The 13,441-nt window shown below is 51.0% G+C and overlaps 4 protein-coding genes across 4 annotated transcripts; 1 reads left to right on the top strand and 3 right to left on the bottom strand.

Moving 5' to 3' along the window:
* Positions 1-889: 889 nt before the first annotated feature.
* BO79DRAFT_166784 (NADH-quinone oxidoreductase subunit NuoF) lies at positions 890-3,018 on the bottom strand. Its single transcript, XM_025679337.1, has 3 exons — positions 2,676-3,018; positions 2,507-2,578; positions 890-2,426 (listed from the first exon to the last, which is right to left on the bottom strand). Exons 1-3 carry the CDS (start codon positions 2,931-2,933, stop codon positions 1,266-1,268), a joined length of 1,491 nt encoding a protein of 496 aa, XP_025543689.1. The 5' UTR covers positions 2,934-3,018; the 3' UTR covers positions 890-1,265.
* A 200-nt stretch (positions 3,019-3,218) lies between these two features.
* BO79DRAFT_285065 (SET domain protein) lies at positions 3,219-5,853 on the bottom strand. Its single transcript, XM_025688315.1, has 4 exons — positions 5,757-5,853; positions 4,891-5,442; positions 4,555-4,814; positions 3,219-4,498 (listed from the first exon to the last, which is right to left on the bottom strand). Exons 1-4 carry the CDS (start codon positions 5,783-5,785, stop codon positions 3,240-3,242), a joined length of 2,100 nt encoding a protein of 699 aa, XP_025543688.1. The 5' UTR covers positions 5,786-5,853; the 3' UTR covers positions 3,219-3,239.
* A 478-nt stretch (positions 5,854-6,331) lies between these two features.
* BO79DRAFT_225146 (Sit4-associated protein) lies at positions 6,332-10,375 on the bottom strand (the record flags this gene model as incomplete). The annotated part of the gene is made up of 4 exons (XM_025683718.1): positions 6,332-7,045; positions 7,541-8,218; positions 8,272-9,642; positions 9,701-10,375. 4 exons carry the CDS (start codon positions 10,373-10,375, stop codon positions 6,332-6,334), a joined length of 3,438 nt encoding a protein of 1,145 aa, XP_025543687.1.
* Positions 10,376-12,241: 1,866 nt separating this feature from the next.
* Positions 12,242-13,416, top strand: BO79DRAFT_243102 (putative SNF7 family protein (Cta1)). The gene is made up of 2 exons (XM_025685255.1): positions 12,242-12,568; positions 12,713-13,416. The coding sequence occupies exons 1-2, from the start codon at positions 12,503-12,505 to the stop codon at positions 13,295-13,297; spliced, it is 651 nt and encodes a 216-aa protein (XP_025543686.1). The 5' UTR covers positions 12,242-12,502; the 3' UTR covers positions 13,298-13,416.
* The last annotated feature ends 25 nt before the right edge of the window (positions 13,417-13,441 follow it).

Raw genomic sequence — 13,441 nt, 5'->3', positions numbered from 1 at the left:
TTCAACTCACCCCCAAATGATATTTTTAATAGAAAAACCTCATCTGATCATGATGTACACCTCCGCTCCTCATATGGAAAGTTTCCATCTCAGACCTTATCCCCCAAACCTTCTCATTCTCTCCTTCCCTCTCCCCGGGTAACAGTACTCCATCTAGTACATAATCTTATAATTCTGAGCATGAGGCATCTATCTATCTATCTATCCAATCAAGTCAAGTAGTGTAGTACCGCACTACCTAAGTCAACAGCAATACAACTGATGATTCAAATCAATGAAGAAAAAATAGAAAACTATGACAATTTAGTATGACCCGAATAAATCATTTATTCGTCTTTGTGTGAGACTAGATGGGGGGTAATAACGTAGACATAGACATTATCGGTGTACTGGTTGGTTGGTTGGTTGGTTGGTTCTTGCAGTCGTTGATTATATGGTGGTAGTGATTGATGATTATGTGTGTGTGTGTGTGTTTTATTTGTACTTAATGATTGAGTGGTGTATCGATGAGATTTATTGGTATATATTGGTTTCGATTACATTTGATGGACATTTCAATTACTAGTAATAGTAGTAGTTGGTTTGGTTTGTAGTAGGCATGCTGGGTGGAGAGCGAGAGAAGAGGTACTGCCGTTTCCAAGGGCTTTTTTTTTTTTTTCTATTTGCATTCTTGGTTGGTAAGTTCAACAATGGTGAAGTTGATTCGATTCATTACCGTATGGGCGTGATAAAAATTCTCGTTACTAGACTAGTAGTAAATTACTTATGTCAAATATATGATGTTAATCTGGACTACTCTTTATTTTAGTATTGTTCAAGTTCTACAACCAAAAGTAAACACCCTACATCTCTTAAAAGAAAGGGGTTAAACCAAAGAAAAAGTTCAATTGCTACCAGGACTGTACATGATCGAGAACCTAACACGACACGACACGTAAGATATATAAAAAAAAAGAAAATATGAGATGGGGTTGGGTGGGAGGAGACAAGGGGTAAAATGTAAAAGAACACACACACTCCCTCTAGGAAATCAAAAAAGAAGAAAAGAAAGAAAGATTTGGCAAAGATTAACTTCTTCCTTTCTCTCTTTTTCTTTCCCTTTCGTCTTTTCTTTTTGGCTTTTCCTTCCCTCGCTTGCCCTGTTGCTCTATACCTGACGAACTGCAGGGCGTTGCGAGCGAAGCTATTCTATCCCCATAGTGGAAGTCGTACACACACACAGAGAGAGAGAGATAAAAAAGAGAATTGAGACAGGTTTATGGTAATTACATGCCAGGGGAGATCAGCTTGCCCTCAGCGCGGGCCTCCGGGTGCCAACCACCAGCGTAAGGTCCGTTTCCACCAACCTCCTTCGAGTACTCCCGGATGCGGGCCTCCAGCTCGGGGCGGAAGTGACGGATCAGACCCTGGATGGGCCAGGCAAAGGCCTCACCCAGAGCGCAGATGGTGTGACCCTCGACCTGCTTGGTCAGCTCCTGGAGCATGTCGATCTCACGCTCGCGGGCCTGACCCTTCTCCATACGCTGCATCATCTGCATGGTCCACTTGCTACCCTCACGGCAGGGAGTGCACTGACCGCAAGACTCGTGCTTGTAGAAGGTCGACAGACGAGAGATGGCGCGAACAATGTCGGTCGACTTGTCCATGACGATGACGGCAGCGGTACCGAGACCACTCTGAGAGTCCTTCAGGGCGTCGAAGTCCATGAGCTGGTCGTCACAAATGGACTTGGGAAGGACGGGAGTCGAGGATCCACCGGGGATGACAGCGAGAAGGTTGTCCCAGCCACCACGAACACCTCCACAGTGACGGTCGATCAGCTCGCGAAGGGAGATGGACATCTCCTCCTCGACGGTGCAGGGGTTGTTGACGTGTCCGGAGATACAGTACAGCTTGGTACCAGCGTTGCGCTCACGGCCGAAAGACGAGAACCAGCTGGCGCCACGACGCATGATGGTGGGGGTGACGGCGACAGTCTCGACGTTGGTGACGGTACTGGGGCAACCGAAGAGACCGACAGCAGCGGGGAACGGGGGCTTAAGACGGGGCTTGCCGGCCTTGCCCTCGATGGACTCGATGAGGGAGGTCTCCTCACCACAGACGTAGGCGCCCATACCACGGTGGATGTAGACGTCGAAGTCGTAGCCGGTACCGCAGGCGTTCTTGCCGATCAGGCCAGCCTCGTAGGCCTCGTTGATAGCCCGCTGGAGGACGGTAGCTTCTTGGTAAAATTCACCACGGATGTAGATGTAAGCGGCGTTGGCGTTCATGGCACGGCCGACGACGAGGCAACCTTCGATGAGCTTCTGGGGGTCTTTGCGCATGATTTCACGGTCCTTGCAGGTTCCGGGCTCACCCTCATCGGCGTTGACGACGAGGTAACGGGGTCTGGGGTCCTTGTCCCAGTCCTTGAAGTTCATGAAAGACTGTACCACAGCAATTGAAGGTTAGACTGTGGCCCGAAGACTGGCTATGTCATCAATTGGTCTCGGTGAGGGCAACTCACGTATTTCAGTCCGGAGGGAAAACCAGCACCACCACGACCACGAAGACCGGAGGCCTTCAGCTCAGAGATAAGCTACACAGATCGAACACATATCAAGTCAGCATTGGAATCATTTCCGCATCTTCCAGCAGTTCCGGGTTCAATGGACCCGCGAAGGGGCAGAGCCTACCCAGTCATGACCCTTCAGAACGATATCCTTAGTCCGGTGCCAGTCACCATACTTCATCGCCGACTTCAGATCAGCTCCATGGTGTCCGTAGAGGTTGGTGAAGATCCGATCCTGGTCCTTCAGACCGCCATAGTGCTTGACCGGGGGGGCGTTGTCCTGGACGGTCGCGAAGGAACGGGCGGCCGGGGCCTGGGCTCGGAGGGAGCGGGAGGAGAGGGAGGCGATGGAAGAGGAGGGAGCCGCCGCTCGAGATATCATGGTGAACACTGGCCCAATTGACTTGGGAGGGGAAAGGGAGGGGGGAGGAAAGGTGGGAGAATCGAGGATGCGTTACAAAGCCGTGGCAGGCGTGGTTTGGGTTGAGCTGCCCGTCGCGGCAATTCCTGCGCTTGCTGAATATCCGCCTTTCGCTCCTCCCTGATTGGTCCAGTGGGGTCACCTGATCCACGCTGACTAACCACCACAGATCTACTCGTTCTTTGGTTCTGTATGGATAGCTATATTGATAAGTTACCTAGTACTTGTAGCACTGGTCCTATATCTATTCTATGTCTCATCTGTCTACTACTCATATGCCTCCCCGGGCACATATAGGTAATTCTCCGTCATCAGTCTCACCTGACCCCCACTTCCAGTCGCCAACAACTGCAGTGGATCGTCAGGAATCTGCACACACTCCTGCTCCCCAATCATCCATCCCCATCGCAACCAATTGGGCGACAGCCACCAATCGTCTTTTTGCCAGTCTCCCGTGTACGGGGCCAAACTGGTAAACACACCTGCGTTCTGTGACCTCATCTTCTCCAGTGTCTCGTCAAAGAGACTCGCAATGTGCTCATCATCCTCGTCCTCCAAGGCCCAGGCCACATCATTCGGGGGCGGTGGGTAATTCTCCAGGAGGAAGCTAGCCCATCGGGACAGTCTGGGGGAGGGCTTGAATTCCTCGGAAGCACCAGATTTGCTAGCAGTGTGGGCTGCCGCAACCAGGCAAAGGAACATCGGGAAGGCAAATGGCGATGACCCACCGCTTCCTCTTAGCATTGGAATGGCGGATTCAGAAACTGACAAGATGTCCTGGAAGCAGGCCTTGCAAGGTTGCTGCATCGCCGTTGGGAGAAGGTCGGGCAATTCACCTAGGGTGAACAACTCCCCGTTGTTTGTAAGAAGAGACTTCCGCTCCAAAATCCGCACCTGCAGCCGCGAGTACACCTCTTCTGGGAACTTTCCGGTGGGGATTCGGCCCATATGGGCCCCAAGGACTCTCTTGGTTTCCTCCCAGGTCCCAGTGAAGTTATGTAGCCGCGCACGGTTCAGTGTCCATGCTGCGACAACTAGAGCGGTCTCAGACAACATGATCTGGCTGTCACGGTATACTTTCGCATGAGTCTGTTTGAGGTTTGTCGGTGTATGAAGGTCTTCCCCTGACGCCCTGAGCTTGGCAGCATGTGTGACGACCTCAATGATAACCTGACTCAAGGCAGCAAGTAGGGCCCTAGAATTTCCATAGACATTTGGAATCTTGATCCCCTGATTTGTGATTTCGAGGGTTTCCAGCTCCCGGTTGTTGGCAGCCAGAACCGACACGGCGTCAAGCAGGGCAGGTGAGAAGATGGAATGCTCCATTGACATGTCAGGAGCGAGAAGAGGGTAGAACACGTTGAAGACGTAGTAGTGATCTTCCGGTTCCCCCACGGCAAGGTCAGGGTACATCTGCAGTTGATGGGACTTTGCCATGTAGAGGGGGCTTCCAGGCGGTGCTCGTAAACTGACAATGCGGTGGTCACAAGGATTTCCGGAAATGCAGAAACCGTAGTTCATCATAACTGATATTTGTCAGTCGCTAGTCACTTCGTGAAGCAGTTCTCCGGAGGGCACCTACGTTGCTCGTTATTCCGCGGTCCGTAATTGTTGCTGATCTCCTGGCCTGCCGACACGTCTTCTAGGACCACAAAGCTAATATCGTCCCTACCAGCCCGCCACTCCACCTTGGCTAGCGGTCGATGATTGCCCATATCAATGATGGGGAGAAGGACCGAGAGCTTCTCCTCCGACAGATCCGTTTCAGGAAAGACTCCAGAAAGTACCCTCGCCGAAAAGGCACGCGAAATGAACATCGAAGCTGCCCAGAGATAGAGGTCCCTACAAACACATCGCTAGTGTCAATGCCGCTCTGAATTAAGGCTTGAAACTGCAAGTAGCACTCTTAGTGACCTACCACGTATACGCATCGGCACCCTCGAACCCAGCATTGCGCAACTCCGTCGAACCTTTCTCATACTTCTCCTTCAGAACCTCCAATCTCTTCTCCCTAGCCGCCAACAAGCTAGTACCATCCAACCACTGCAGATCTTCTCCGTCATAGTAAGGAGGAGTAGTCAACGAGCCAGGCTGAGGCAATGTCCGAATATACGGATACCAAAAGCCCTCAGTGCCACGAAGATACTGACCAATCAAGAAGAAGATAGTCGATTCCTTTTCTCCGACAGCATCAATAAACGACTGTGGGAAATGCAGGCCATGCGCCGAAAAGGAGATTGAGGGAGTGGACTGGTTAACAACATTGAAGTAAGACATAGTAGTAGCCAAAGGTGTCTTGATGATGTGTGTGTCGGTGGGGACAGCATCCTTCCAGTCTTTCTTGACTTGGAGATGAACACCTCGGCTTTCATCCTTGGCTATTTGGACGCTCTCGTGCAGATGACCTCCATTGTTGACCATCCAATTAAGCAGATCAAAGTAGATCTGTAGACTGTCATCATCGCCGGACCTGGGGCTGCTAGTCAGTTAATGGATTATGTATCATGGAGTGGGCATGCGGGCAGTGTGATGGCGGGGGAGGGGTGAGCTGTATGCTTCACAGCCATATATCATCATGCAGAATGCATGGAAGTTGTGCTTCACTGGTAGTATGCATATACGTCCTTTTTGGAGATAACTTGGACGGGAAATATGCAGATGCTGAGGCGATAATTTGAAGAATGAAAGCATCAGGCATAAAAAGCACCGCAACCCCGAGTCCGATCCGAAAACGTCATCGCGGAGATAGGAAAGAAAATAATAGGGAAAAAAAAGTCGACTTACCCCGAGGGCCCTGACGGCGCACTTGCCATGATCGCAAAGAAGAGTACTGGGGAATTTACTACTCGTAAATAATTATATGAGTACTGCAGAATTCGAGAATTTCCCGGTACTGCTTCAGTTCCTCCGAGCGACGAAAGTTGCAGAAGCGAAAAGTGGGTTTTTGGCAGGTGCGGGAAGGCAAGAATAGAAAGAATGAATGCGGCGTCCCACTTTCCCTCCCGCATCAACATCGCCCATACATACGAACAAACATAAGGCATATTATATAGTATGGAACTACGAGCCATTTTCTCCAGCAAGAATGTTAACATAGTCATTCAGATCAATCCTTATTGCCCGGAATTCCGCTTGGTCCGACTCGTTGAGGCATACAATCATGAACCGGAGCATATACAAAAGTGCCATGCGATCAAATAGTGTACATCATGGGAATTGAACTAATCCAAAAAAGACAAAAGATGAAAAGCAGTGGAAAGAGGCCGAAACAGAAATCAGAGTACCGCCAAAAAGAAGGGGAAAAGAGGAAAGCGTTGCATACATAACAGAAAGTGGACATCAAGCATCATGTGCAAAAACTAATGGGATGATGTGGTGGATGATGTGGAAGCCTTTCGCCCGGGGACGAGAATCTCGACTAATCCATCATCATCCTCCCCATCACTACTGTCGTCTTCATCGTCGCCGAACGGTGAGACACCCATCCGGGATCTACCGAAATTTCTGTAACGCCCCGAGGCGATGTCCGGATACCCCAAAGATTCGTTCATAATAGCCTCATCCTCTTCGTCCGAGTCCATCATGCCCGACCCAAGCGAAGGCCCGACCATCTCCCCCATGTCGTCTTCCTCCTCGTCAACCTCCAGGGGAACCCGCTCCTTGCGTCTCATGCCCTCCGGTCTACCTTCTCCATCCTCGTCGGAGGAGTTAGTCGAGAATGAGTCGGGAGGGCTGAAACCGGAGTCAGGGAATGTAGGCGATGAGAAGGGCTCATCCTTGTTGGCAGGTGGGAAATCAGTGGACGGGAAGGCTGCACTGGCAGGCGAGTTGGAGCCATCGGCATCCTCATCCAAGCCGGCAATCACGAATGGATTCGTGGGCCATTGCATGTCATGTTCGCTTTGCTGGCTGTGACTTGACTCTTCACCACCCTCGGAGTTCTCGGCAGCCTGTTGTTTATGGGCAGCAAGTCGGGCTGCTAGCTGCCGCCGTGCGCGAGACGGACCTTGGCTCAACGGTGCTGGTGGTGGGGGAAGGATCGGGATTGGCTGACTGGTAGAGTTGGTAGAGGCCTATCACATTCGGATTAGTACACAAGCTCTGTTCCATTATGGAGGATAGTAGATGACGAGGTAAATGCGCAAATCCAGAGATCAGGTTAGGGATACACCAAAAGCGACGTCAACACCTAGGCGGCAAGCCAAAAGAAACTACTGGTGTGACCGGCAAGCACATGCTTAGTTCCAGAGATGTGCAACATGATAGCGGGGAGCAGGAGTTCTTTAGAATGACTTCATACGTAAAGTAAAGCGCCGGAGAACGCTCTATGTGCAAGGCCCTCCACGACCTCCGTCGCTCCTCTCGTCCATCATGCGCTATCCCAGCCGCAGCATGAAATGTATACCAGCCCAAGGCCCGAATCCAAAGAAAGATCAACCAACACAGGGTGTACCAAATGATGCAAAGATGGCCGCAGAAGAAGAAGGTAAAGGGTAGGGAGGAGAGGGATATCCACGATTGCGTCAAGCATCGCGCATATCGACATCAGTGAAAAGGTGATGACCCACATTGTCAGAGCCGCCTTCAGCAGAAGGCTCGGCCATATTCCGATCGTCTTGATCTTCCATTTCCTCATCCTCATCGTCATCGCTGGAGCTAGCGAACCCGCTTAGTAGGGAATTACCACTGTTTAGCCCGAAAGCTCCGCCGGAGACACTTCCTTGGTTCATCATGTCAAAGCCCTGGAACCCGGAGCCTCCCACCGAGCCATTCAGGCCAGCGTCAGCAAGCGCCGATGATGTGTTCGCGCTCTGGCCGGAATTGAGCATGCCTTGGCGATGTCCAATCGACATGTCAGGGCGCACCCCTCCAAGAATGGCGTTGTCGCGCTCCCTGGTCTCAGAAAGCGTTTGCTCAACATAGTCTATCCACTCAGGGTTCAGCACATTCTCCATAACCGTAGGAGAGAGCAACTCGGGCGGGTGCCGTTCGCTGAATTTCACAACCTCTTCAGCAATCAACGTCAAGTGGCCCATGTATCCTAGTCGGATCTGTTTGGTTCGCTGCGCCTCATCACTGCGCTTTTGGCCTTCGATAATGCTCTGGGTGATTCGGCCAGTCTCAAAAACGTCAATGGCCAGCAGACGATTGTAGCCGCGGTCCATGGGACCGTTGAACACTTGTTGGACAACATCATAGACAACGTTGTGAAGGAAGTTGTTCCAGGGGAATCGGAAAAAGAAGTCCTTGAATAAATCTGTCAGAAATTGTCCATGACATAATTTGGATGCAGACTTACCAAAATAGTCGGTACCACCTTGTTTTCAACGAACATAATCTTGAGATAGTCACCAACAACAGGTTGCCCGTTAGAATCAATCTGAACATCTGGGTGCAGCTGTCGCGGCACATCACCGTCATTTGGCGCCGAGTCGGAAGCGGGTGGAACTGAGCTTGAAGCATCGCCGACCTGGCCAGCAGTATCAGGCGTCAAGGAGCTCTGTTGATTATTTGTTTGGTCTACGAGAGGAGCCGATTCCTGTTCGGCTTGGGAAGACGCCGTGGTCTGGTCTTCCATACCGTTGGAAGCCGCTTCTGCAGCTGGCTGGCCTTCCTTGGTGGTCTGTCCACCGCCCAGGCTAACTTCCGCTATACCTGACGCAGTAGCTGACACAGGATCGGAAGTAGGCGTATGTGCCCGAACCTGACTCGCAGGGTTTTCATCGTGTGAGCCGTCCTCCGATGCGCCATTTGAAGCATTTTCGGCTGTTTCTGTCGGGGTGTGCTGCGAGGGAGTTGCGGACTCCGGCTTGGACTCGGGGCTGCTGGTGTCCTTCACTTCAGCATCCTTCTCCTTGTCGACCAGAACACCGGATGCGCTAACGTCCTCGAAGCTTTCCTCGCCCGTATTCGCGACCTCAAGCACTCTAGAGCCTTCGGGGGAACCGTAGCCAATGACGGATCCATTGACAAAGTCCACCGTAGAGTCGTTCCCATCGAATGCCGATGTCTCTTCGCGGTGCGGGTTGAAGACACCTTCGCGCATGAGCCTCTCGCGCTCAGCATCACGCTGCCGTACGTAATCGTCACTCCCCGGCTCGTTCAGAAGGCCCATGTTACTGCAATGTAGCAGTTCGGCCATCAATTCGCATGTCTTGAATCTGTCAAAGCCCAGGGGCTCGATCTTGGCACCCCAAGCTGAGTTGAGCTTCCCCCTTTCTACACTTCTCACCTTGCCCCCGTCGTTCACAGTGTGTTTCGAGCTTTGGATCAGCGCCATGAAGTCCGGTATGTGTTTGGCAAAAAGCCGAAGCAAATTCCCGAGGTAGATCGGATCGTATGTGGTGGGGAGTGAGTCCGGACCATTGATATTCTCAGGATCGTAGTCGGAGTTGTTCTTCCGGATCACTTCAATGACGATACCAACACCGACTGTCAGAGGGTTTCCACCTTGCAGCATGGCCTTGATGAGACTTTCCACACACGGCACGGAGACCAACTGACGGGTGAGGCTGTTAGGGCCAATGCAGGATTGGTCATTCTGTGTTGCGTTCGCGGATATGGTGATGATAGCTTTGAGGAAATCCCCAGCCGAGGTCTGCACCGAGGCAGGGTGATCCGGGGAAAGAAATGAGAGGAGCGTGGGTATGAGGTTCTGGGTTTTCAGCCACTGCGGACGTTAATCAGCATAAATCACTCACAAGCGAAAACGTTCACCCTCGACTTACATCGACAATGCCATGGCCCCCTTCTACCTTCTCCAAGCTGATTATTTTGAGTAAAAGGTCCATGACCATGGGGTTGTCCACGTGCTGCAGAATTGCCGGTACAATTCCCTCCATTGACTTAAATAGCTCCAGCATTTCACTGGTTTTCTTGTCGAATAGAGTTTCGTTCACTTTCGTAAAGTAACTCGCCTGAGCAGAGTCCAGAGGGGAGGAGCGCCGCAAGAACCCCCAGAAATCTCGTAAGTTGTCGGGATTGAGCAGAATGGACTCCACAATCGACCATATCTCCGACGACAGGATTTCGCATGCGACGTAGGCTCGCTTCATGCGATCCTTTTCCGCCCGCTCCAGGTCTTCGGGGTCCAGAATATCCTTAAGGGGGTCACCCCCCTTGGCCTCTTCCGTTGCATCATCATCTCTGTTCGTCTGCGCATTGTTCTCGTGATCGTCATCATCTTCGTCGTCTTCATTCACCAGACTAGGCGCAGTGACATAATCCATGAGTCGTTTAAGAACATTATCTTCTCGTAAGAATTCTATGAGCTTCGTATTATTTTGTTTGAGCTCTTGGATGAGCTCAGACTCATCCAACAGCTCTTCAAGGGTGACATCGGGCTTGTCTAGCAGGGTATCGATGGCGGAGATACTCGCATATCCTCCGAAACGCCAAAACATGATGAATTATATAACTGGGCGAAAAGAGTCATGGAAAGGAAGCACAGTAGCACGGGCCCTTTTGATCGCAGGTCGTCGCCGGAACGTCGTTACGGTGAGCCGAATATGATACAAAACCGTGGGTAAGCGGAGGTGGTCTAGTATATGATCCTCATGCAAAGTGTTGAGTATGCAATGGTTACTCGGTGAAAAGTCATATATCGAAACAGACTTCGGAAGGACTGAGTCGTTTTGAGATCGAAACGTCCCGAGACACAAGACAGGAGAGGAGAACGATAGGCAAGATAAACCGGGTCTGAGCGGCCAAGCGCTACATGCGCAAAATAGACAAAGTTAGTAAGGTTGCATGCGCCTCAAGCGTCATAGAGAAAGATCGGTGAATATGGGCTGAAGAAATATCAGGGGCGGGCTTCTCAGGCAGTCGGGGAAGGAGTCAGGTCTCGAAGAGCCTATGAGGGCGGCAAACGACAGGCTTTACGGGATGACAGCAGAAGCAGCAGCAGTACAGAGTGCATTGCCATAAAATCCAAAAAGGGCAAGGAAGGAGGGAGGAGGTCCAGACCACGTACCTTTCACGACCTGAGAGAGAGTGAGTGACAAAAGACGAAACAAGAGCAAGGTCCGTTGTTTGGGAGGGCTGAAGCGACCCACGGGCGATGTAATCACTTTGTCAGCCCGGCACTGCACAGGCGAAACCAGTCCGTCAGATGGGGGGAAGGAGGAAGGATAAATTGAGGGTCAACAACCTAAAGGCTTAAAGTGAGGATCACAGGCTGACAATTCGCAGGATCACGTTGACTTGTGGTGCGCTGGCGGGAGTGTCTGGATCGGCCGGCAAGTCTGACTGAATGATCCCTGGACGGTGACGATTGAACAAGCAGGGCGGAAATACCCAACAAGCCCGAGGAGCGACGGCGGGGAACCAAAACCAGATACGCGAGGGAGAGAGGGGGGCAATAATGGATGATTGTGAAAGGACCACGAGTGGATGGTTGGTTACTTAGTTAGTTAATTTCAGACGCTTAATAATCCGGGGCGAGAACGGTAAGTAAGTATTGTAGTTATACAGTTTCCAATCGGTTATTCCTCCTTCTAGAAGTCCAATGGTTGTTTGTGGTTGATGAGGCTGTCCTCCAGACGTTCGCGTAACACTCCGGAATCTTCAAGACGCACGAGTCGTTATTACCTACTCCTTGCAGGTTTGGTGCAAAGACCGGCAAAGTATCAGGTACCGCACTGGCCTTATCCGCTTGTGCACAGATACAAGTACCGGGTACTCTGTCTGTTTCGTTTCACCGGAACTGGGGGGGAGGCGCAACTGGGCGGTATCTTACCGTCACTCATCTTACATTATAACTTGTTCTTATCACCAATAAAATACTATACACCTTTATGAATTCATGGTCTCCAAGAGGTTAATCTCAGCCAGACCATGTTAACAGACACATAAATATTCACCCGGGGCCTCGGGTGAACAAGCGTGTGCTTAGGCTAGACTCGGGGGCCAGTAAGCAGATCAGCCTTGCAGTCACTAACTGAAGATAATACCCCATACTCCGTCACTCTGATTCATTTGCCTCGGATCACGAGTCAAGTCTGGATCTGATCATCAGAACAATTCCAGTTATAGCCTGGAATATAACTAGTCTACAGCAGAACAATCATATCATATCTGTCATCTAATTCACTGGCCAACATCACACTGACAAATTATCCAGAACAGCACATAACCGTATCTTGTGCATAATACCACATCTTACTGTAATATACCCCATCACGTGGGGGCAATTCTAGGTAGCAGCCTAAGCTTGATAACATTCACCCCGCTGTTCTATCCTAATACTATGGTATTATAATACCTGGTCTACTCATCTCGCGCTCACTATTCAAATATACTGAAATCCATCAAGCCTTTTCTCGCGCAAACCCCCCAACTCACAGGACCACCTGACACAGCTCTATACCCCGACCGGTATCTCCAAGGCGGCGAGGCGAGGCCGCGGCCGCTAAGGACCGACCAGACCATATCCATCTATCTACCCCCCCAATTCAGGGCGCCTGTTCAAGACCCTCAAGCTTGCCACAAGAAGCTCATCTCCAATCCTCTCTCACACCCAACCAGCCAAAATGAACCGGCTATTCGGTACGAAGAACACGGCACCCAAGCCAACCCTAGATGGGGCTATAACCAATGTACGTTTTCCCCTTCCCATCACCAACCAGTCATCCATCCATCCATCATTGTTGTTGTTGCCCAACTCTCCGAATCCATCCATCTCGTCCCCTTTATCCGCCCGAAACCCCGCATGATCAACCATTAACCCCCCATCGTAACAGGTGGAAACCCGCATCTCCAGCATTGACGTCAAGCTTGCGGCACTCAACTCAGAACTATCAACCTATCAAACGAAGATCTCGAAGATGCGCGACGGGCCAGGAAAAACCGCGTTACGGCAGAAGGCACTCAAGGTACTCCAGCGACGGAAACAGTACGAAGCGCAGCGGGATCAGCTATCGCAGCAGTCGTGGAATATGGAGCAAGCGGGTATGATGCAGGATAACTTGAAGAATGTGATGACGACGGTGGATGCGATGAAGACGACCACCAAGACGCTCAAGAAGCAGTATGGGCAGATTGATATTGATAAGATTGAGCGGTTGCAGGATGAGATGGCGGATTTGATGGACGTGGGGAATGAGATTCAGGAAAGTATATCGAGGGCGTATGATGTTCCTGAGGATGTGGATGAGGCGGAACTGGATGCTGAGTTGGAGGCGCTGGGTGAGGAGACGTTGATGGAGAGCTCCATGGCTGATAGTGCAATGCCGAGTTTCTTGCAGGATGAGGTGGCGCCGCCGCAGTTTATTGATGAGCCGCCGGAGCAGACGAAGGTTAAGGAGCCTGCTAGTGGGTTGGGTTAGGATTACATACCTACGTGGTTTACTATGAGAATAGCGGTTTAGGAGTTATGATCATGGTGGCATCGGAGTTGGGATTTTTCTTGTTATCTTTTCCTTTCCCTCAAATTAATCGATTAAGCTGTGTTCATTCTACGAAGTTTTATT

Source organism: Aspergillus costaricaensis (assembly GCF_003184835.1).
Source record: "Aspergillus costaricaensis CBS 115574 unplaced genomic scaffold BO79scaffold_4, whole genome shotgun sequence".
Classification (NCBI taxonomy): domain Eukaryota; kingdom Fungi; phylum Ascomycota; class Eurotiomycetes; order Eurotiales; family Aspergillaceae; genus Aspergillus; species Aspergillus costaricensis.
This window is presented reverse-complemented; position numbering and strand designations above follow the sequence as displayed.